The sequence below is a fragment of the Oreochromis niloticus genome, linkage group LG18, assembly GCF_001858045.2.
Source record: "Oreochromis niloticus isolate F11D_XX linkage group LG18, O_niloticus_UMD_NMBU, whole genome shotgun sequence".
NCBI lineage: Eukaryota > Metazoa > Chordata > Actinopteri > Cichliformes > Cichlidae > Oreochromis > Oreochromis niloticus.
The window spans coordinates 26,608,221-26,633,598 of NC_031982.2; the positions used below are offsets into that span (position 1 = coordinate 26,608,221).

At 37.5% G+C, this 25,378-nt stretch overlaps 2 protein-coding genes and 1 long non-coding RNA gene across 6 annotated transcripts; 1 reads left to right on the forward strand and 2 right to left on the reverse strand.

Annotated features, from left to right (window-relative positions):
- Window positions 1–1,626: 1,626 nt before the first annotated feature.
- On the reverse strand, window positions 1,627–25,245 carry LOC109195706 (uncharacterized). Its single transcript, XM_019348387.2, has 5 exons — window positions 25,222–25,245; window positions 11,593–11,646; window positions 4,135–4,434; window positions 3,763–4,047; window positions 1,627–1,757 (listed from the first exon to the last, which is right to left on the reverse strand). The coding sequence occupies exons 2-5, from the start codon at window positions 11,639–11,641 to the stop codon at window positions 1,648–1,650; spliced, it is 744 nt and encodes a 247-aa protein (XP_019203932.1). The 5' UTR covers window positions 11,642–11,646; window positions 25,222–25,245; the 3' UTR covers window positions 1,627–1,647.
- On the forward strand, window positions 7,219–11,094 carry LOC109195708 (uncharacterized). Of its 3 annotated transcripts, none has more exons than XR_002057266.2 (6): window positions 7,219–7,547; window positions 8,240–8,305; window positions 8,400–8,438; window positions 8,664–8,819; window positions 9,277–9,373; window positions 9,680–11,094. It is a non-coding gene; the product is annotated as an uncharacterized LOC109195708 (long non-coding RNA). The 3 variants fall into 3 exon arrangements; XR_002057265.2 differs by having other exon boundaries at window positions 9,277–9,369; XR_003214804.1 differs by having other exon boundaries at window positions 9,277–9,369; window positions 9,686–11,094.
- LOC109195707 (uncharacterized) lies at window positions 17,828–25,378 on the reverse strand. 2 transcript variants are annotated; one of them, XM_025900083.1, is made up of 4 exons: window positions 25,176–25,378; window positions 22,937–23,236; window positions 22,568–22,852; window positions 17,828–18,001 (listed from the first exon to the last, which is right to left on the reverse strand). In XM_025900083.1, the coding sequence occupies exons 1-4, from the start codon at window positions 25,222–25,224 to the stop codon at window positions 17,892–17,894; spliced, it is 744 nt and encodes a 247-aa protein (XP_025755868.1). In that variant the 5' UTR covers window positions 25,225–25,378; the 3' UTR covers window positions 17,828–17,891. The 2 variants fall into 2 exon arrangements, with proteins under 2 accessions (XP_025755868.1, XP_019203934.1); XM_019348389.2 differs by lacking the exon at window positions 25,176–25,378 and adding an exon at window positions 23,326–23,356.

The following is a 25,378-nucleotide window of genomic DNA, read 5'->3' on the forward strand; positions in this document are numbered from 1 at the left end:
ACATGTTTGCCGTGCATGTCTTGTGGAGCATTTGTTATGTTTACATTCAACAGAAAATTAATTGAATTAAATGTGCAAATGTCTATACTTACAAAACATTTGCAATGCCTAATTTTGTGCTACAAAAAACGGTATATGCATAAAAATTAGCAAACGTCCAAAATGTGTTAACCTGTGTAGTTATCTACTAGAGATGGCACGATACCACTTTTTTATGTCCGATACCGATACCGATATCATAAATTTGGATATCTGCCGATACTGATATGAATTCGATATAGTGTGTTTTTTAATCAATAAAACTGTTTTTTAATATATTGCTGCATTTTGTATAAGTTCATACTCAAGTTTAAATAAACAACAACACTAAAGCTATTCTGTTATACCTGTATGTAAAAAATACACTGCGCCCAAAATATTTCATAGTTCAGCAACACTGATCAATCTAATAAACTTAAACCTACTCCATCCTTCCTATTCTGGTATTTTAAAGAGCACTTAGCAGAAATATTAAGCAACCTAACTAATAGGGTTGCAAACGCCCAGCAAAAAAAAAAAAATAGAGAACCACCCCCCACCCTCCACCTCATGATGCTTAATCGATGTAATCAACTTTAATTTGATGCAGGGTGAAAAAAAATGCACAGAAATAAATTATTTTTCAAGAATAATTAAATAGATTCAACATCTTTCTTCAACAGAATTGCAGAATTCACAGACGGTACCTTCCCAAAGGAAAAAGTACTATAGCTTACTAGGGTATGTTAGACTTAACAGTTACTATATACAGTAATGGACTTCTATACATTTTACATCAGATTAAAACTTTGGGTGTAAGATTCAGATAATTATTTATTAAAAGCTAGACATTTTAAATGAGAATAAGAAAGAAAAGTATGTCTTTGTGCCCCCTTTTCCCTGTTAATGCCCTATCGGCCCCCCTGGCTAAACTTTGCTAGATCCGCCCCTGCACAGTTACCAGCCGTCAGCTACGTAGAAAAGGATCCTGGTGTAGAAAGTAATATTAAATACATTCTAACAACAGCTTATCAAGCTTAAACGTGCTGCTGTGGTTCAGCCGCTGGTTTCCTCTTTCTGGTGCAAAGTGGGCCAAAAACAAACAAGAGAGATGGGAGTCACGACAGAAAAGCCGATCAGCCGATCATTGATCAGTTTCATGATTGGAGTAGCAACAGGAGAGGGAGGGAGAGAGAAGGGGCAGTCGCTCCATATATCGGTTGTTAAGCTTAACGTGGGAACGCTTTACTAACATTCAGAGATGAACTTACACACTTGCTTTACTTCTCTCTGGGATAACTTCCTCAGAGATGAAATGCTGGTTTGGTAGCGAGGCTACAAATACACACAGCCGCTCTATCACGTGATGCATACTGCTCCGACGTGCTACGGTTATGAGCCGAGTTACGCAGTATCCTAAGTTTTGTGAGGTGCTTTTTTGATATTTAATGGATCGGATTACATTTTTTATTTCTCGCCGATATCCGATCCAGTAATTTAGGTCAGTATCGGACCGATACCGATACGTAATATCGGATCGGTCCATCTCTATTATCTACCACTGGTATCTATAACCTCAACATTTTCTAAAACCGTATAAGTTATATGTGTAAGTGGAAAGCCTCTTCTTTATTTTCGCTTCTTAATCTTCTCCATAATGTGGACACTGATGACAGCAATCACCATGATGATCAGACCAACAGAGAACACGACTGTCTTCACCACACAGATGGAGATACCTGCAGACATGAGCAGAAATAATGAAACACACTAAACAAATTGGAACTACAGTTTCTTTTGTCTGACTCAAGAAATCTTTTACATTTCAGAAATACAGGTAATTTATTTCTAAATGTATCCCAACTGTATTCAGCATTCCAGAGAAAAAGCGAGCCTTTATTTTGACTAAATTAGATTCCAAACAATATTCAAAACCAAAACTTCAGACAGGAAGCATCACTAGTGAACTCACAGGCCTGACAGCAAACAACACGGAGTGCAGCAAGCGACACCAATGACAAAGGACACAGGAAGGACTGAAGTTTATATACAGTTAGGTCCATATATATTTGGACACTAATACATACACATATTCCAATTGTAGTTATATAATGGACATGGACATAATTTGTAGACTCAGGTTTCATGAAGGGTTTAGGAGTTTTAGCTCCTTAACATGTCCCACACTCTTTTTAAAGGGACCAAACATAATTGGACAATTGACTGGAAGGCTATTTCATAGGCAGGTGTGAGCAATTCCTTCGTATATCAATTAAGCAGATAAAAGGCCTGGAGTTGATCTAAGGCAGGGGTCCCCAATCCCAGTCCACGAGGGCCGGTGTCCCTGCAGGTTTTAGGTGTGTCCTTGATCCACCACAGCTGATTTAAATGGATAAATTACCATCTCAACATGTCTTGAAGATCTCCAGAGGCCTGGTAATGAACTAATCACGTGATTCAGGTGTGTTGACCCAGGGTGAGATTTAAAACCTGCAGGGACACCGGCCCTCGTGGACTGGGATTGGGGACCTTAGATTCTAAGGTGTGGTGCTTGTGTTTGGAAGATTTTGCTGTGAACAGACAACATGCAGTCAAAGGAGCTCCCCATGCAGGTGAAACAACATCCTTAAATTGCAAAAACAGAACAATCCCATTTGAAAAAAGGCTTTAAGATTAGGAGTGGCAAAATCTACAATTTGGTACATCCTGAGAAAGAAAGAAAGCACCAGTGAATTCAGCAATAAAGAGAAGAAAGGCCCACAAACAAACAGCAACTGAACGCCTCTGCAGTAAAGACCTGGCAGAGCATAAAAAAGGAGAAAATCCAGCATCTGGTGATGTCCATGAGTTCAAGACTTCAGGGTGTCACTGCCACCAAAATATTAGAAATTAACATTTTATTTTCATTTATTCAACTTTCCCAATTAATCTTGAGCTCTTGAAATGAATTCATTGTGAGGAGCTAAAGAATTTTAGTTCCTCACATTTTATACAGTCTTTTTGTTCAACCCACTGAATTAAAGCTTAAAGTCTGCATTTCAACTACATCTGAGTTGTTTCATTTAAAGTTCATTGTGGTAATGTACAGAACCAATTTAGGTTGACCTAATTTAATTGTGACCTGGTTGCTATAGTTACAAACGGCTTATTTATTTAATAAATAGGCACGGATAGACACATTAGAGACTGTAATTTTCTGAGCAGGTTTTGTCATCTTTAAAAATCTAATGCTGTGGAGTGAAGGTACAGACAACACAGGAGGTCTGGCCTTTTCCTCCGACTTTATTGACCACCAAACATGAACTGAACACATTGCACGCAAAACCCGGCGAAACCCCTCACCTGGGTATGAGTGGAGCCCTCTGGTGGGCCACCACAATGCAAGATTTTGCCATCGACCTTACACTCTAGTATTCAGAATATTTTAGATTTTCTTATCAAAAGAAAGATAATAACTGTCAAATTTGGTGATATACATATGGAATATTTCTCATGCCAACCAGTGTTAACCAGAATTATTCTTCAAGCAGTCAACTACTGCTAAGGTATTTAGCACAGGTTTTGAGATTGTAATTGAAATTGTATTCCAGATCAATAGAAGCAGACACAAGCTTCAAAATTTCTGGTAACTTCTGAGTGGATGTGCTCATTATAAGACAGCTGATTGGTTACAACTGTCCCACCAAAGGGTCAAGACATGATTTTGCAGAATGTACAAATGAATGTGGTGTCTTTAAATCTTACCTGGTTTTTCCTTGCAATAAAGTTTAATGTCCTTCTTAGTCTGTTCCATGCTGACTTGGTTGCTGTGATTACAGATGATGAAGCTTTGCTGCAAATAGACAACGAGACTGGAAGAATAGTTTTGGGCTTTAAAGCTTCCTTTTTCTACCAGAGAGCAGTTTTGGGCATCACATGTGAAAATGCTGCTGATTTGAGAATCCACTGTGCTGCAGGTCACAATGAGATTACAGGAGTCTGAACTGCTGGACACAGAGTCCACTGTCAGGTTAACTGGAGACACTGGATCTGAAGAGTAACAGGCATAGAGTTTTAAAACAAGTCTGTACTGTACCTTATCAACATTTCAAAAGGAAAATGAAAAACGAGACCTACCTTGGATTATGACCTTGTATTCAGCTACCTTTTGGTCTTGTGCCCCAAACAAGACTGCAGTATAATCTCCACTGTCACTGTGTTGTACATTCTTTAATAGCAAAGAGTAATTTTGTCCAAAGACCTCAGCCCTTCCTGCATATTTGTCAAACATGACTGGATCATTATTAAAATAGCATTTAGCTACATTGTTAGTTTCATTAAATCTCCAGATCAAATCAGTTTTTTTGTCTAGTACAACAGATTTCTTTATATCCAGGTGTAAGTCCTTTCCATGGAGGAGAAACACATGTTGGAGCCCTAAAAGAAAAACAACAAACCTGATGTCAGAATCATCTTATTAACATGCAAGTGGAAGTCTCTTAAATTAAATACAGTAATTTTTTTTAGTATTTTTATTATTGTTTTGTCAACAATTTTGTGTAATCTGTTTATATGTTTATAATTAAACACATTTATTAGTGTAAATATGTTTAATTGTTATTCAGCTGTAATAAAACACCCTTACACCAGATATCTCTAAAATGAATATAGATTTGTGTGTAACTTGCCACACATCGTCCTTCAGTTACTGTTTGTTGAGATCATTTCCAACAATAAAATATGGACTTCACAGATAAACCTTCTTGTGAAAATCAGTTCCTATCAGAAGTTATGACTTCCACACAACTTTGGATGGTGCAGCTCTAATATCTAGAGTTGCCAAATTCATTAAACTATCTCTGCTTCCCTTCATGACAGAAATAGGGAAGCTACAACCCCCCAAACCTTACAGAATGTGTCTGCTCCCAGACCACGTCAAAGAACCAAACCACAAATAAATAATAAATAAATAAATACATTTTTATTTGTATAGCACCTTTCAAGACAGAATCACAAAGTGCTGCACATAAGATTACAAGTCATAAAAAGATTTAAAAAGAGAATATAAAACAGGCAAAAATTTAACCAAAAGCAGTTTTAAAAAGATGAGTTTTGAGTTGTTTTTTAAAAACAGTTACTGAGTCCGCAGTTCTTAATGTTAGGGGGAGAGAGTTCCACAGTCTAGAGGCCACAGTGGCAAAAGCTCTATCACCCTTAGTCCTCCTCTTAGTATTTTTTATAGCAAGTAAGCCCTGATCAGATGACCTCAAAGACCTGCTGGGGACATAGGGCTGTAGCAGATCAAAGATGTAGGCTGGTGCCAGTCCGTGCACAGCTCTGTAGGTCAAGACCAGGATCTTAAAATTGACTCTAAGTTTAACAGGAAGCCAGTGTAACTGAGATAACAACGGTGTCACATGTGAGTACTTGTAGGATTTTGTCAAAAGCCTAGCTGCAGCGTTTTGCACAACCTGCAGACGATCCAGAGAACCTTTGCTTAGACACAGCGAATTACAATAATCCAAGCGTGACGAAATAAATGCATGTATAGCAATCTCCAGTTCAGAGCGAGATAAAATCGGGCTTAACTTAGCCACATTTCTTAAATGATAAAAACAAGACCGAACCAGAGATTTCACATGCCCATCCAATGTGAGAGTCGAGTCAAAAGTGACACCTAAATTCCTGATAGAGGATTTAAGATACACTGGAAGAGGACCAAGGGCTTTCACTATCTGGGATAAAAATCTATCGGGGCGCATACGAGGACTTCGGTTTTCCCCTTGTTGAGTTGGAGGAAATTTGCAGCCATCCAACATTTGATCAAATCTAAGCAATCATTCAGATGCAGAAGCTTAGATAAATCCTCGGGCATAAAAGAAACGTACAACTGAATATCATCAGCATAACAGTGATAAGAAATGTCCTCAAAAGAGCCCATTATATGCTGGAGGGGGAGAAGATATAATTAAAAACAATAAAGGCCCCAAAACTGACCCTTGAGGGACACCATAAGTAAGGCAGGTAGAGGATGACCTAAAGTCGGAGACTGTCACAGAAAAGGATCGGTGATGGAGATATGAGGAGAACCACTCCAAGGCAGTTCCAGATACACCAACCCAATTTTGTAGCCTTTCAAGGAGGATGTGGTGGTCAACTGTGTTGAAAGCTGATGTGAGATCCAACATGAGTAGAACAGAACATTTCCCTGCATCATTATTCATCAAGATATCACTAGAGACCCTAAGAAGAGCTGTCTCCGTGGAGTGAAATCGACAAAAACCAGACTGAAACTTATCGTAAATGCCATGTTTATCTAGAGCTGCCATAAGTTGCTTAGCCACAACCTTTTCTAGAAGCTTAGCAGTTAACGGTAATCAGCAATGAAGGAATCACCCTTGAAAAATGAAATGAAGACTGAGATAAAGTTATAAAACATTTGAAAGCCTTTCTTAGTATTTCAGACCCTAACTGTCTGCTTGAACATTACACAGTATTTCATGTTTATCTATTTTTTTTTTAGTTTAAAAGCAAAGACTAACTTTGTCTAAATAACTCAATTGTCCTTCACATGTCAAACACGATTGCATCTTTATAATCATAGTTACCAACATTGTTAGTGGTAGTAAATTAAGTTTCTTTTTGTCTACTACAACAGATTTCTTTATATCCACATGTAAGTCTGTTCTATTAAGTACAAACATGTTCTCAGACCCTATAAAGACGTAAAAAATCATGCACTCACACGTTATATAATTTATTATATTTATATTGTCTTTTATTATCATTGGAAATTATTGGACAATTAGTTGTTTTACAATAAATTATTAGGCAGCTCTAATAGCTTTCATAGCAGGGTAAGATTTTACAGTTTTTCGCATGTGTTGTTGAAAGGTCAAAGTATGAAAAGGTGGCAGCAGTTACTCCTCATCTGTGTATGAAATCAGCCTGGAACTGCAGTGTTCAATGCTTCTAAAGCTCTGTATTGAAAGCTTTGGTTGTGCTGGTTTTATTTTCTCTCAGAACCAGGAAAGCTTCTAGCACACAAACTGAGTCACTGCAAGAAACCAGAAGTGACTATTTTAGATGGACTTGTCAAAACTTAATTAGGCTGTCAAAGACACAGCTGTGATTAAACTGTAATGTACTTCAAGACATTAATCAAGTCTTTCACCCGCTGCAATAGTGAACACTACACTCAAAAAAATGAATGAGGTGGATTGTTCAGTGTATATTAATTATTTATTTTCATTTTACTTAAAATATATGTTTTTGTTAAGTTAACATATGTTTTTCTAATCAAGTCTACGTAATTGTGTCTATTATTCACTGTACATAATACTAATGTGTTACTTGATGGCATAACATTTAAGTTAAGTCAATTAGGATCGATATACTTTGTATATCCACAAGGTGGCAGTAATGCAAAAACAGTTGTAATGAAACCGCGAAGAACAACAAGGTTTCACAGCTTGGGCCTGCTCATGCGCAAGACTTCAAATTTAACTTAAAAACGTTGTTTTGGCGCCAAGCTGCTGTTTCTTTGAGAGGTAAGACCACTTTTTTCTTTGACTATGTTGTGTAGTATCTACATGTCGAACATGGTTATATTTTGCGTTTGTCTTATAAGACATGTTATATCGTTTGCGTGCGCTTGTTCTACATTAGTTTTACTGGGTCCTGGACATGCTTAACATGCTTATTTTGTGGACTGTGTAAGAAACATTTTTATTGTTTTTGGTTTTATTAAGGGATTAGCTACAGGGGTTCATGGGGTTATTTTTTCATTTGCTTTCTTGGGATTCCTTTACTGTAATCCGAGAGTCATAAATATCGAATAGGATAGCAAGGATAGCATAAAGTGACATTTAAAATCCAAAAAGTCGAGGGCGAAAGCCACTGTGACACCATTGTTATGCTCTATCAGTAATCTGTATTATGTAAAAATGGTCTGTAAATACAGCATGTTTCCTAGCGGAGTGATACAGATCAGCATAGTTATAAATTACAGTTTGTTAAATCACACACTTACTTTTTTAAATAAAATTATTCACGACATATGAGTGGGCAGACAATGGAAGTCGACAGACCTGGTGATAATTGCTTCTATAGAAAGTTAGCACATGGCAGTGTCAATCTCTTGCTTTTCTTCTGAGTAGTATTTTATTTAGTTGTAATTCAATCAATAATTTGCTTCTTGAAATTACGTAATGAATTTCTTGTTTTATTTTATAAATCTCAGATCCTGCCTTTACCTGCTCCCTCCTATACTGATGTGGTGTATGTGGTACTGCTGAGCTTGTATGTGGTATGTGAACTGTTATACTTTTAAAAACAAAACTGTTTTATAAGTTAATTTTTCTTTAGTGACCCATTCAATGCCCCTGTTATTTCTTCTCCAGATCTGAACCATTGTAAAGGTTGCAGTTCAAGGGCCTGAGGTATGAAATTCTTTTCAGATCAGCTGTGATCAATATTTTTTGGAACTTGATATATAACAATAAAAGCTGTAATGGCTCCATTAGCATTTTGTGTAAATGTTTGTGTTAAAATTATAGCTTTAATGAGGTCTTTCTACATTAGTTTCAGTTATAAAGTATGTATATGTGTACATATAGTATGTATATTTACAGTACAGTATGTTGTGTTTGTTGACATGTTTTCAGGTGGAAGCAGAATTTGTGAGGATTACTACTGCTCCACTTGTTCCAAGGCTTTTTGCACAACTTGACCAATACACTGACCAGCTCATAAAAGTCTTCAAGAAAAAAGGAGGTGCTGCAGTGAAGAAAATTAGACAAACTTTGGCTCCAGCCGCAAAGGTGCGTTATTCTGTTGGTAGCAAAATATTATGGCTAATAAGATCACTTTCAAATTTAAACAGCTAGTGTATGGTAGCTGCACAGTGTACTTACATTTATATTAAGCAAGACAAAGTTTGGTACTCAAAACTTTGGAAAATTAAAATTACCTAAACATAAGTAAAATCTGATCCCTCGATTTCGGGTTAAACCATAAGTGAATGTTTTTATGTTAAAGATCAGTTTTTGAATACAAAAAAGATGATGTATTAGTTTGTCTATACCCCCATTATGGACATATATAATGTGGTGGAAACCCTACCCAACAGGTTAACTATTCATGTCCATGTGATGATTAGTTGGTCTTGTGTACATGTCTATCTGTGCAGTAAATATGTCATTCATTTTGCGTATAATGTGAGTTTGTGTCATCCTAAAGTATATCTGTTTTCTCCTGTATCTCTGTCACTCTCTACAGAAGGAAACTATTGAAAACGGGAGGGAGTGTGTCCTCAGGGTACTACCTTTTTACCTGAATGAAGACCCAAGCATCCTCTTCAAAGAATAATTGGTTGGTAATTTTAGTTTAGTTTTTTATCTGTATTAAACCAAATTTTGAATAACTAATGTTGTTGCATGTTGTAGTGTTGTTGTTGTTGTTGTAATTTGCATGGAACCTGTTTAAATGTTTTGGGGAATCTTCTTGTATACCCAAACTATTTATATTTATTGTTGAATCTGTAGTCTAAAATAGTAGCGCACTGGGGTGCATGTTCCTAATATTGTGTTTACTTCATTAAAGGGTAGCTTTGGCTCTTTTTTTTTTCTTTTCCTTTTTTTAATTTAACTGGACGCCATTTTTCTTTGTTTTTGTGTCTAAGCTACAGCTACAACTGTTCAGAGGGAGCTGGAACAAATTACCCTTGCTATCTTCACCATTGAAAAAGCTGATGTCAGCACTCCTCCAGCCGATGTGGGTATAACCATCTAGGGTGTTCTGCATGACCTGGAAAACATGGCCTCTGCATGTGCACTCTTAATGGGTGGGATATATGCACTGAATCTCAGTTAACCTCGAGACTGAAAGCTTTCTTTGAAGTACTTCAGAAGCTCTTCCTTCATCTGTATGTCAGCAGACTCTTGACCAAGGTACAGATACTCAAGAATAAACTGAATGAATATGCCAACCCTTAATTTGGATGATGAATGTTCTGTCAGATGGACAGAAGTTTTTCAGAGGCTGAATGGGAATAAAATGGTAATTTGTTGAAAATGACAGATAAAGGGAAAATTACATTTAAGAGAAATTTAGAAAAGTTTGTAAACTACTACAATTTGAGAGATTTTACTCTTGTGGGGGGAGGAGGGGCTAGTAAGAGACAATCAAAAGTGTTGAGATTTAAAGGATTTAATTGAGAGATGATACTGCACCAGAAATGTTGAAGGGTGGTGTATATATTAGCGTTCAAGGTATATTGTTATGAGGTGGAAATATGTTCATATTCTGTTTGTGTTACATTGTGTGCATTGTAAAGGTAATTGCAATACATACTAAGAATAAGGGTAGTTAGGAATGCAGGATGAATGTATATTTTGCGGACTTTTAAAGACGAACAATTGTTTCCATGTTAAAATGTTTACAACCCAAGTTTTTTGCCCTAACACTGGTAAAATAAACGTTGAGGGTGGCAAGTGTTAAATGGTTACTGTTGTGCTGTTGCAAAAAAACTGAACGCTGACAAGCTGTTTTATTGTTAGACCATAATGCTGGCATGCTTTATTTAAGTTTTATTTGGGATGGTGATATAATTTTCTTTGATTGCTAATATCAGTGGACTATTTATTATTATTATTATTATTATTATTATTATTATTATTATTATTATTATTATTACAACATTAATTTTTTTAAATTGTGGCTGTTGAGGTGGACACTTCACTTTGCATTGTTAAAGGAAAACACTTCATTGGCGTTGTGTTACTGGACTGACCCTAAGCAATCATTGCAAATACCAACTTTGCTATCCATTTTAGACACTAAAAGAAAAAGCACTCCACAGACCTTACTAGCATCACATATGCGTAACTCAAGTGTCATCTTATCAACATGTTATGTGGTCTTCAATGTTTTTTTCTTCTATTTCTGGCAGATACAGACATTTAATTTAAAGTCTTGATGTTGCATCTGTCTACATACTGTTAGTTACTAACCCTAATGACCTGTTGTGTTTTATTTTGGACTGGGTTTACACAAATGCTCACTGAATGTGTTGGCAATAAAAGAAATTTAAAAAAATAAGTTGGATGTACTTAATTCATTTGTGTGGAACCTGTTGACAAAATAGATTTATGTAAAACTAATTAGTAAAGCACAAGGTGGCTGAAAATATAATATTTGAATTAATCTAACTTAAATTTAACATTTTACTGCCACAAATATTAGAAATGTGTTGAAGTAACTAATCTAAACTATCTAACCTGTAAATATATCATTTATGTTCATACAACATAATTTGATTTAGGTAGTCTTAAATATCTCTTGTTAATCTTAAGTAGTTTTTTAAAATTAGATGAACTAAAGATTTTTGCTTTAAACTAACACAATGCAATTTCGTGGAACCTGTTGACAAAATAATTTTAATTAAAGTCAACGTTTCATTTTTTTGAGTGTATTATAAAAGAAAACATTTGCACTTTTCATCTTTGTCAGTTATGTCCCTGTTGATTTAAGGAAGCAGTTGCTATATACTTTGTATATTGTATGTGTGCTAATAATTAGACAATTTTTCCCTACCTTCAGCCTCAGTGCAGGACAGCAACACAAGAATCACAAAGAAAAACATTCTAGAGTCTCGAGGTTTCTCTGAAATCCGACAACGTGGAAGTGTTTTATACCCCTGAAAGCAGAACAGGGTGAGTCCCTTCTCACAGCTGCGTTGTTCCTCTATACTGGCCAACAGTGCAAACGATCTTTGAGCTGTGCTAGTTTTAGCTCTGAGATATCCATGGTTTCACAGTAACACTGCCTTTAAGCAGAAAGAGAAGGCAAAACAGAAGCCATGACTCGTTCCTACAGGTCACATTTAAATGTGCCGCTAATGTGAGAGTCCCGTGCACTGCAGGTCACAGTGAGATTACAGGAGTCTGAGTTTCTAAAGACAGAGTCCAATCAGGCCAATCAAAGCAGAAGAGGTAATATGATGATCTGAATGCATTTAGGCTGCAGGAATTAACTTTATGAAATATCAGATGTCTGTGGGTTTTTCATTGATAATGTAAAATTCTGGATTTAGTTCATCCTGGATTTATCCTGTACAGTAGTTATGAACATCCCAAAAATCCCCCCAACTAAATATAAATGAGAACAGTTTATATATTAACAGCTGAAAATAAAAATTCTAAAGGTATGATCTCCCTGCAGCCCACATCACAAGTCACTCACTGCCCTCTTTTGGTCACATTGAAGAAACACAGAGTTCAGGGTTCAGACCCTGCATTGTGAAAAAAGAAATCAAAAACACTGCTTTTGTTCTCGTATTTAAGAAAAAACTTTAAACACAATTTTCTTTATAAAGTGATACATAGTCTTTATTGTTTACAACCTAATCAGCAAGAAAAAACAAGAGCACTTTTATCGCAGATGTCTTGTCTGACCCATTCATGTCTTTTAGTAAAATAGAACAGCAGTGCCACCATTACAACAAAAGACGTGGTTCAATCTCTAACTTCTATGACTCCAAAATGTGTAACTGAGAAAGAATGCAAGGATGACAGTGTTACAACTGTCTCATTTTTTTCCTTTTTCACAACAGCTGGCTGCAGTGTTATTGGGCAAAAGCAACCACAAGACACTTTGTCATCAAGTTTGCAAACACGGTGTTATTGCTTGATTTTTGCATGAAATTGCATTAATTTATCTAAAACTCCATTAAAGAATGCACATGAATTAACACTTTTGCTTTAATGCACAAACAATACATTATTAAAGCTTCAACATTTGAGGCATTTTTTGTTGAAAATCACAATCAGAGATATCAGGCACATCTTGTAATGAGTAAAAGTAAAAAACCAAAAACCACCAAAAACATCTCCCAGATCCACTCACAGGTTTAGCAACAAAGTTTCCTTTGTTATTTGTCACAGTTAACAGGAAGAGGCCCCAACTTTATCTGAAGGGCCAAACATATGATGGAGACATAAAGAATTTATTCTTAGTTATTTATGAGTAAAACATTTAGAATTCAACAGAATGAAAATGTCTTATTGTTATTGCTCAGCATTTTAACTTTCCCCATGAACTACAGAAGTGAAAAAGATATAAACATAATGGTTGAAATTGTTTCAGACTATCTGCTTTTTAACATATAATACTGAAGTTTAATCCTTACAGTTACGGTAATATTGCATTCACTTTTAAATAGCTTCATTTGCGGTGACCTCTTCAGGATGTAACACTCCTTTAGGTTTTACATGTTAAGCAAAAATGCTTGCACAAAAAAAACAGATGTAGAATAAAAAAAAGTGGAAGTTGCATCTTTTCACAGATCGAGAACAAAAAGGAGAAATACAATTATTAGACCAAGAGACAAGCTTGTGTTTGCCATACATCAGTTTGCACCCGAACCTCGTAGCACATTGAAATAGATCTGAATTTCAGCTGAATTCAGCTGTTAAAACAAAATTTACATAGTTTTGTGTTTTTTCCATAATTTTATCATAAGATAATGTCAAAAATATATTTGTCTATCAACAACAATAATTTGCAAAATTATTATGGCTTAAAAGAATCTTAATGATATAATGACTGTAGTTAAATATACACACAGTATGTAATAAAAAACATAGTTTTGCTCTTTGCATGTTTGTGAGTTTTGCCTTGGTGTTCAATTTGAGACAAACTGGACTCACAGAAAAGAAGCATCTATAGCTCTCTGTAACCAAGAAGTGAAACCAGAAAGTGTTTCCACAGAGCCACAGGGCCAGGCTCCATCTCACAGCTGTGTTATTTATGAACTTGGTTAACAAAACAGTTTTATATGTGAATTTGAACATGAGACATGACTTTTAGGATACCAGAAAACTGTCAGCATGTCATATTGAATATGCAGCTTGCTGTATTGGGGAAGATAACCAATTTTCATCTTAGGTATATGTTTGAACCCTTTTTTCATTCTTAGGTTACTTTGAATGTTAAATTATGTCAACCCATGTTAAATGATGGTGTCACTTGCTTTCCAGTGTCTCATAAACATTCAAAATAATACAAAGAAGACAGAAGTGGTAACTTCTAAGATATCAGAGATTGATAGGTTTGTCTTTGATGATTTTAAATTAGCTTAACTTTGGGGTTTATAACTTTGTAATTATTAGTTGATCCCTCACACTGAAGAAGCACCTTAAACCTGCTTTCTGGAATAGGAATCAGAAATACTTCTTTTGTGTTTGCTTTCAACATAAAATCTCAGAAAGCAACTTTATCAGGATAAACAACCATTTTATTCACAAAGTGATGCAATGACTTGACTTTTGGCTATTTCATCAAAAATAATTACCTTTATCATAGCTGCTTTGTAAAGTTCTTTTCAAGCAAATTTGCATTGACATTCAAATGTGTAAAATGAAAATGTGATAAGTGAATGTATCTGAATTCTCTATTAGTGCTTTTAAACCATGTACTGCATTCTTCATAAAACATTTACAATTTCCTGTTTTAAAAATTTCAAAGTCATCATGATTTCTTTGCAGTGTATAAACTGAACAAAACAGAGATCAATATAAAAAAGTTATGACTTCAAGTTTGTTATAAAAGTGTGGGAGGTCTATGTGCAGTGGGTAAGCACTGCACAATTTATTTTTCTTTCTTAAATTTCTCTACAGTGATGACAAGCAACATGATGATCAAACCAACTGAGAATATTACTACCTTCACCACACAGATGACAGAGACTCACAACCTGCAACACAAAGAACAGGCAAAAAACCCCAAAAACAAAGTAGACCCAAACTGTGACACTCACGAGTTTCTCTTACAGAATATGAAAAGCAGTTACTGATGGTGTGCACTATATGGAAATGATTTAGTTTGCTTCTTTTACCCTAAAGCCTGTAATTTTGTTCATTGATTAACTACAGTAGTATGTGAAAAACAATAAAACCCACTTTCAAGTTATTAAAATGCACTGCTCAAACAGCTGCTTTAGTGTTAATAAAATTAACTGCAGGTGCACTAGAGAAGCAGAAATACTAGAACCAAAAGATAGCAATGGTTTTACAGGTGGAGGCCACTGACATTTTATCCCTCCTCATGTTTTCTGTATGTTTTTTCTGACCATTGTAAGAAAAAAACTCTTTATTCGGCCGTTCTTACTCGGTTCAAACATTTCATTTGTGTTCAAATCCACCAGTCTCGCCCTCTAGCTGCCGTCATGCCTAACTACACTGACTGGCTCTGTTAACATCCTACTGTGCAATGCAATTACACCACATCTCCCCTTTCTTGAATCAATGGGTAGACTACCACTGACTCACCAGACCTTAGTGGGTTATTCTGTCTCTGTGGCTGGAAGGTCTGTTCCTATTCTTACCTGTAAGAAATATTATATAACGAAAACCCTTAACTCTAATTAACCTTCAGTAAAACAAACTCTTACTAGTCTATCTCATCCCATATCCGGCATTTCCCAACTTCTGAACATATATATTTGAATATGACAAACTTTAGCTTTTACCTTTACCCCTTACTGTGCAAAGATTACTATGAATGAAGGTTATTCTTATCTAAACCTGTTCTTTCATGTGACCAGTCAAAAGTCCAGTCTGGTTGGTCTCACAGATCTTATTCTGGGTGTAGATGGAAGTTCTGGAGAAATCGTCTCTGAAATGTCCGTACAGCACTGCTCCCTGGCTCCCACAGATTCTGGCTCCCCACTATCACTCTCAGTTTGGTCTGGAGGGCGTTTCATGGGAACAAGATGCAGACGGTTCCGCCTAATTCTCCCATGAACCCTCTATGAGATATTGTCGTGGTGTTGTTTGGCAGCCAATAACGGCGCCACTGGCTCTCTGGTCTGTGATCCACACTTCTTGTCCTGGACTGAGCCCGTCGTGGCTTTGTGCGCAATGACGAAGATTGTGCCTCTTTAGTCCTCCTCTCCTTCTCCCTCCTGGCAACAACCACACTATCAGGAAGTGCAGGGTCAAGCAGAGATGGCAGTGTTGGCACAGTGGTGTGAAGATGTCTCCCCATCAAGAGTTGGGCTGGACTGTAGCCATTCTTCAGTGGGGTGGCTCTGTAGTAGAGTCAAGTGTGGATCAGGGCTTTCCTTAATAGATTCTTGATAGTCTTAACTGCTCATTCGGCTTTGCCATAGCTTTGGGGATATTTTGGGCTGCTCATGATGTCTCAAAAGCTGCCCTCAAAAACTATGCCCCATTATGTGTAACCAGCTGCTCGGGGATCCCGTGACATGCAAAAATCCCTTTGAGATGATGGATTGCCCCTCTGCATCCTCTAACTTTGAAGGTGTGAATCTCCACAAATCTCGAGGTGTAATCCACAACAAGAAGGTAGGTTTTCTGCCCCGGACTAGCACGTCGTCCATGTGGCAAACCACCCCTTCCATGCCATCTGTAACCTCTGTGACCATCCTGTTCTGGAAATGCTCTGGTGCTGAAGCAATCCCGAAGGGCAGTCTCTTGAAGTAATAACGCCTGAACTGTGTGATGAAAGTGGTGTATTTGGCTGAATTTTCCATCAGAGGTATTTGCCAGAACCGCATGTTAGCATCCAGCTTGCTGAATATGCTGGCTCTAGCCAATCTGCCCAGTGCTTCCTCCACCGATGGCGGTATCATTTTCTCTTGACACACTGACTCATTAAGGTGTGTAAGGTCAACACTTATGCGCACGGCTTCTGTCTTCTTTGATACCGCCACCATGCCTGAGCACCAATCAGTTGGCTCCTCACTTCTGCTGATCACCCCCAGTTGTTCCATATGAGCCAGCTCATGCTTAACCTTATCCATCAGAGGTAATGGTGTCTTTAAGGAAAAAGGCTGAGCTCCAGGTTTCAGTTGGATGCTGTACGGCTGACGTACTTCTCCGAGACCACTGCATAGCTTTGTATAGCAATTTTTGAGTGTCTCTATAGTTATGCTCTCCAGATGGGCCACAAGCTCCAGCTTGTTAATGTCAGGTCTCCCCAGCAAAGCTACAGTATGTGCAGGTGTCTGGTGACAAAGATATCCTCTAATATTTCTTTTTCTCCCTTCCTCAGTGCATGCTCGCTGATCCCAACGACATTCAAAAGACTCCTCCCAGGTCCCAGCAGAGGCTTGCTTGGTTTGTGGAGACTGGGAGAATGGTTACCTTGTACTGGTAACCATTACTGGTAAACCGTCTGCTAAGCCTCAGTCCTGAACCCCACTTACCTTTGTGGTTGGATGTGTAGAGTTTTAAATTTAATTCTTTCTTTTTTTCTAATAATAAACGTAATGTTATGAATTGTGGAATCATGTCTCTTACGTCATCTTAGTGTGCCTTACTGGTGCTTTTACTCCCCAAAACATGGTGGGAATACTGAGTTTTACAGGCAAAGCACTAAAACTATTTAATTACCCTTGTCTCCCCACATTAGGAAGCTAAGTTATTGAAGTAAAATGAAAATTTTTAACCTACATTGATTAATTTGACAGTTTCTTCAGTTCAGGTGTTAGACCCCCAAAACTTTTTGTTTTCAAGATGAAATCTTCTGTAATGTTATTAACATGAGCAACAACCATTTTATTTACAAAGTGATACAGATTCCGTGTGTGATATTTGAGATTTTTTAACATGTCTGCCATGCATGTCTTGTGGAGCGTTTGTTATGTTTACATTCAACAGAAAATTAACTGAATTAAATGTGCAAATGTCTATACTTACAAAACATTTGCAATACCTAATTTTGTGCTATATAACCAAAAACGGTATCTGCATAAAAATTAGCAAACGTCCAAAATGTGTTAACCTGTGTAGTTATCTATCACTGGTATCTATAACTTCAACATTTTCTAAAAGTGTATTAGCTATATGTGTAAGTGGAAAGCCTCTTCTTTATTTTCGCTTCTTAATCTTCTCCATAATGTGGACACTGATGACAGCAATCACCATGATGATCAGACCAACAGAGAACACGACTGTCTTCACCACACAGATGGAGATACCTGCAGACATGAGCAGAAATAATGAAAGACAGTAAACAAATTGGAACTACAGTTTCTTTTGTCTGACTCAAGAAATCTTTTACATTTCAGAAATACAGGTAATTTATTTCTAAATGTATCCCAACTGTATTCAGCATTCCAGAGAAAAAGCGAGCCTTTATTGTGACTAAATTAGATTCCAAACAATATTCAAAACCAAAACTTCAGACAGGAAGCATGAGTAAGAAACTCACAGGCCTGACAGCAAACAACACGGAGTGCAGCAAACGACACCAATGACAAAGGACACAGGAAGGACTGAAGTTTATATACAGTTAGGTCCATATATATTTGGACACTAATACATACACATATTCCAATTGTAGTTATATAATGGACATGGACATAATTTGTAGACTCAGGTTTCATGAAGGGTTTAGGAGTTTTAGCTCCTTAACATGTCCGACACTCTTTTTAAAGGGACCAAACATAATTGGACAATTGACTGGAAGGCTATTTCATGGGCAGGTGTGAGCAATTCCTTCGTATATCAATTAAGCAGATAAAAGGCCTGGAGTTGATCTAAGGCAGGGGTCCCCAATCCTAGTCCACGAGGGCCGGTGTCCCTGCAGGTTTTAGGTGTGTCCTTGATCCACCACAGCTGATTTAAATGGATAAATTACCATCTCAACGGCTGTGTCCCAATTCAGGGTATGCACGCTTGAAGTACGCACACTACGCGTACTACGGACGGTGCGTACTACAAGTACGGGAAGTGAGGAAGTGAGAGGGTTGTGAAATGGGACGGTCTAGCCCTTGTCGCGCTGTCTAGGTTGCCTAGCAACCATGATACTAACTGCGAGAAACGTGTCATACAGCAGTGTGTGACAGAAATGAAGGACAAAAAATGTTTTGTTGGTCATTCATTTTTGTCATGACATCACTTTGATTAGTTGAGTATCTGAGGCTGAGACCACGGGACTGTAAAACATGATTGTTGGGCTTCATTTCTGTACTGAACAGTCATTTCAAGATTAGTTAGTAAATAACATTTAGCTAACGTTGTTCATGAGACTAAAATCATCTCACTGGGGTAATGTAAATATAATATGGCCAATATTATAGTATTGTCAGATTATTATGGTATATATATATATTACAGGATATATTACAGCAGTGAGCTTGAACTCTGGGTCAAAGATTAAAGTTGCAGTTATTTATATTTCCTATCACCTTAAATCTTCACTCAAAGACAAGTATCTTTGACAGCGTATATATAGATGTATTATACATGAGACAAATATTGTTCTTTCAGTATGTAGGCATTATTACATTTGGCTCAATACTTACATATATGTGTAAAAAGGAAAATGTACGAGCTGTGAAAACTGTTTCTGATACAATGAAGAGTAGACTGATATATGAAATATTCCTTTATTGGGTGAGAAAATCAGAGCATGTCATAACTGCTTTAAGTCATACAGAATAGATATCAGAGCCTTAAACAGGCTGACTTCTGCTAAATGGGTCAAACTGGGCAGAAAGTATACAAACACATAACATCCTTATAGAATATGATGTAACACTATAGATCAACTTACCTCAGAATATATAAAGCATATAAACAATTACAGCAATATGATGCAACAAACACAGCAGTGCTACTAATCCAAAATACTCAAAGCTTCATAGAACTGAAGCAAACATTTATTTTTAGGTCCATTCTGCTGCTGATACATACTTTAGGTTTCTGAATATTAAACTTGTTGCTGCCTTTCATAGTGTTTAACTTGAAGGCCCTGAGTACTTTCTCCCACACTGAAAACACTGGGATGATAACATTATTTGAACATTACCTAATAAGACTGATTCAGGACAGACAATTAGTTATGTTAAACTTTTCTAGCAGTCCTTCACAAACAGGGAACAGTCTGTCTATTCTCTCCATCTGTCAGCTGCTGCTGGCTCTTCCTCCTCCTCTTCCTCACACACTGCTGAGTTTGTCCTGGTGGATCATGAGGGGTGCAAAGCCTCACAGATGATGTGCAGCAGTGGGTCCCTCAGTCTGTCCTCACTCTGGACACTTGCAGTTGTCACACATGGAAATCAAATGTGTGATAAGCTGCAGGATTCAAACACAAGTGTAACTTATAAATACATGTTCATACTTTTATTCCACAATCAGAGAGAAAGAAACAGAGAGAGAGTGCAGGACAGACAGACAGGTGACAGTCTCAGGTGTATACACTGCTACAAAACAGCACAGCAAAGGAGGATTTAGTGATTGTGTTATTACGAGTGCTAAACAAGAAGAGTTCCCAGATGGTGCAGTGGACACATGTGTGACTCCTGTGATTAAAGCATCTTTCTTTCAGCTTAACGAGTGAACCGTCAGCTCGTTCAAACACACGTTAAAGTCCGTTTGGCTCGATACCACCGAACAGAGGCAGCAATATAACATAGCTAACATTAACAGTGCAGTGAATCCTGCTTGTGCCGTGATATTCAGGACTGCAAACCGAGCAGCATCACTGACTTTCAGCTTGTTGTGTTTGTGGATATATGACTGACTTTAATTATCCATAAAATCATCACATTCTCTGTAAGATTAAGGTCAACTATATATATATATATATATGTAGAAGTAAAGGCTTTAAAACCAAGTTACCGCTGAAAGTACAAACATCACTAATGTCACATAACTTTGCCGACATGTGGCCAACAGTAATGTTTTAATGTTCTTAAACATTCGCACATAAATAAGTGACATAATATTCAGTACTTACTTTTGCCACTTCACTCTTCGGCCGCTCCCTTCTGCCGTATTTTGCAGCAAAATTATCCACACCCACCGCTGCGCTATGAATTGTGGGATATATGGGGCCACGAAGCGTGCACCGGACCACGCTTGATATTTGGGGAAATCGATGGCGCATTTGGAGTATGCATTTGAAGTACACTTTGAATTGGGACAGCCGTCGTCGCGTGGCGGTGACGTAATCGCACTTGAAATGCGTACTTCAAGCGTGCATTCCCTGAATTGGGACACAGCCAACATGTCTTGAAGATCTCCAGAGGCCTGGTAATGAACTAATCACGTGATTCAGGTGTGTTGACCCAGAGTGAGATCTAAAACCTGCAGGGACACCGGCCCTCGTGGACTGGGATTGGGGACCTTAGATTCTAAGGTGTGGTGCTTGTGTTTGGAAGATTTTGCTGTGAACAGACAACATGCAGTCAAAGGAGCTCTCCATGCAGGTGAAACAACATCCTTAAGCTGCAAAAACAGAAAAATCCCATTTGAGAAAATACTACAATATTAGGAGTGGCAAAATCTACAATTTGGTACATCCTGAGAAAGAAAGAAAGCACTGATCAACTCAGCAATACAAAACGAAATGGATGTCCACGGAAGACAACAGTGGTGGCTGATTACAGAATCATTTTCACAGCCAACAAAGTGAACAACAAACTCCAAGAGGTAGGAGTATCTACGTCTGCCATAAAGAGAAGAAGGGCCCACAAACAGCTACTGCAATCCTCTGCAGTAAAGACCTGGCAGAGCAACAAAAGGAGAAAACCCAGCATCTGGTGATGTCCATGAGTTCAAGACTTCATGGTGTCATTGCCAGCAAAGTATTAGAAATTACTAAAAAGAACTAAAGAACTAGAACTAAAAAATTTTTAGTTCCTCACAATGAGGATTGCTCACACGGACGGCAATCACTTTCTGGCAGACGATCACTTTTTAGCACAACACCTGGAGCTAAGAGGGCAAAACAATCTCATGAGTGCTGCTGTTTGACTGAGGAAGAACAAAGTAGTCGTGGTAAGCCAATCACATGACCACTTCAAGATGACAAAGCAACAAGGTGATATATACCAGTTTTTAAATTGTGTTGATAGGCCACGTAAAACCAGAGTCATGATAAACAATATATACGCGGCGTTTTTCCTGAATAGTTTCGTCATGTAAGGACAGCGCTAGCAAGCACTCTCTGCTTATGAGCAAAAACTAAAAAAAACTAAAAACAGCCCTTTCGTGTTGGTGGAAAAATGTACAATGTCGACCAATCAAAAAATGATGTGGCAACATGACATTCAGTGGTTTAGGAAGAGGGGAAAGTTTTAGGAGTGATGGTGAGAGAGAGAGAGAGAGAGAGCAGAAGATAGAGAGATAGCGAGTTTTGAGATGTGGGAGATTTGTGACGTTTAGCATGTTTGTAGTGTGTAGTTAATGTGTTGTCTTGTGTAGTTAGAGTGTCGTGTTGTGGATAGTTTGGTGTTGTGTGTCAGAACAATGAGGTGACTGCTGTCTCCAGGTAGAAAACAGGAGGAGTGATACACCTGCTGCCTTCAGACCTGCAGGTATCAGGCTTGCGATGTTCACAAATAATTTGTGTGGCATCTTATTGAATGCAGAACACCTGATTCACAATTCAAGTATTTGGCCTGGATTGTGGATGCTTTTTCCCACAATCCAAAGACATGTAGTTAGACATGGGGACAACATGCAAACACCACACAGCAAGTCCTTTAAAAATCTGGTTATTTCAGTTTTTCATTCATTATGACCTTTATTCTCACCTGTCTCTGTTTCACAGTAAGATTTGAGCACCTTCATGGTTTGATTCCAGCTCACTTGGTTGCTGTGATTACAGAAAATGGTGTCTTGCTGCAGGTAAACACTTAAAGAGGAAAATTTTGTTGTGGCCTTCAATTCCTTTTCTCCTGCATGAGAGCAGATTTTACCATCACATCTAAAACTACTGCTGATGTTAAAGTCCACTGTGCTGCAGGTCACAGTCAGGTTACAGGAGTCTGAGCTCTTGGACACAGACTCCACTGTCAGCTTGGCAGGAGTCACTGGATCTGGGAAACAACACGTGTGAAAGTATTTAAAACGCGTCTATAACGTATCAACATTTCAAAATAATAATGTAAAACGAAACCTACCTTGAACTATGACCTTGTATCCAGCCACAGTCTGGTCTCGTCCCCCAACCACAACTGCTTTATAATCTCCACTGTCACTGTGTTGTACTTTCTTTAATTTCAAAGAGCAATTTGGTCCAAACAACTCAGCCCTTCCTGCATATTCTATAAACACTACTGGATCTCTATTAAGAACACATTTAGCTATATTGTTACTGGAATTACTTTTCCAGAACAAATCTGTCTTTTTGTCAAGTTTAACAAGTTTCTCTGTATCCAGGTGTAAGTCCTTTCCATGCAGCACAAATACATGTTGGAGACCTAACAGAAAAGGAAAAACAAAAAATATCAGTCATGAACATCCAGCTCCATTTATGTTAAATCAAATACAAATGCAACACAAAAAGGACCTGACACACACGGCATTGCAGTGTTGTGAATGTTTTGTTTTTTTGTTATATTTTTTTTCACCACAGCTTTTCACCTGCCTTGTCCTGCTCTGCACACCTCACAAAGCACTTTGATGAGGTCCTGGTAACCTACTCACACAGGGGGAGGCATGATTGGACGATGGAGACCATCTTTGTTGGTCAACCTCCCCTGACACCACCTGCTGCTCCTCGCTATTGTTTGATTATTTTCATTATTGTGTAGTCACAGCTAACTGCTTGCGTTTGTAGCACCCACCAAACAATAATCAGTTTCACATTTCAGATAAAGCTGTTGTGGAAAACCTGAACTTGTCATGAGATACAGCTTCCATCTCACTTCGGACAGCCCACCTCTCATATCTTGAGATATGAGCAAATATATGACACCAATCTAGTCTTACTACTAAATTAACAGCTGCGAAAGAGTTCCAGCAATCTTTCACTCTAGTTTATACGTCAACCAAAGGTCATGACATGGTTAGGATTACTTTGAAAGTTGCATTCTTGGCCTCGCACACACTTAAAAAAACATGTTTGTCATTTTTTTGTCCACCCACACCTTTCAACTTTCTGATTCTCTGATTTAATGCTCAGTGAGATAAAATTATTATAGTGGGTAACTGTTGTTTTTATTAGTGTTGATGTTGTAAGTGTTGTCACCAAATTTAACCAAAAATCATCAATGAAGGAATCGACCATGAAAAATGAAAAGAAGACTGAGATAAATTATACAACATTTAAAAGCCTTAATCTTAACCTTTCAGACCCAAACTGTCTGTTTCCAGTCTGTAACTCCTCCTATCCTTCAACACTGTCAAACACTATTGCATCTTGATAATAACTGTTTTTTGGTAGTAAATTAAGTTTCTATTTCACTACTACAACAGATGGCGGATGTAAGTTAATTCCATGAAGTACAAGCACATTTTCAGACCCTATAAAGACCTGAAGAGAGACGTAAGACGTAAAGTCTTCTACTCACACCTCGTTTGTTTTTATTATTTTTATAGTGTTTTTTATTATGATTGGAAATTAATGGGGAACTAGTTGCTTTAAAATGATTTATTAAGCAGCTCTTTTACCTCTTTTATAGCAGGGTAAGATTTTACACAGTTCACAGTGTTGTTAAGAGGTCAAAATATGAAAAGTTGTTAGCAGTTGCTCCTCATCTGTGCCTGAAATCAGCCTTTAACTCTGATGTTGTTTTGAACTTTTCAGATAAATGTATCTTATACTCTTTGCTTTAAATAGCAAACATATAACTCATATAACAGGACAGTGCTTAATAATTCTCAAGATTCTCCATTTACACTACTTCTCTTTTAATAATTCAATAGCACATCTTCACCCAGGACAGAGAACTATTTTGAAAAACATTATCTGAGACACAATGACATTTCTTCCACAGTGTTTTTTTCCTCCCCTTCCACCAAAAACAAAATTGGCATGTTAGGACACACTGGTTAACACGGGCACATAACCTTCTTGGATGTGCTTTCGATGTGTTGGTTCTATTTCCTTTCACAACCAGGAAACAGAGTCACTGCAAGAAAGAGGAAGTGACTATATTTAGATTGACTAACTTGTCAGAGCTTATTCAGCCTGTCAGAGACACAGCTCTGATTAAACTCTTGACTAATGTAGTTCGAGACATTAATCAAGTCTTTTACCCGCTGCAAAAAATGAAAGATACTTTTTGCAGAGAACACTATTATAAAAGAAAACATTTGCACTTTTCATCTTTGCCGGTTCTGTCCCTGTTGAATTAAAGAAGCAGTTGTTATATACTGCTACTATATGTGTGCTAATATTTAGACATTTTTTCCTACCTTCAGCCTCAGTGCAGGACAGCAACACAAGAATCACAAAGAAAATCATTCTAGAGTCTCGAGGTTTCTCTGAAATGCAACAATGTGGAAGTGCTTTATACCACTGACAGCAGAACAGGGTCAGCCCCTTCTCACAGCTGCGTTCTTCTTCTACACAGACCAACAGTGCAAAAGTGAACTATCTGTGAGCTGTGCTAGTTTTA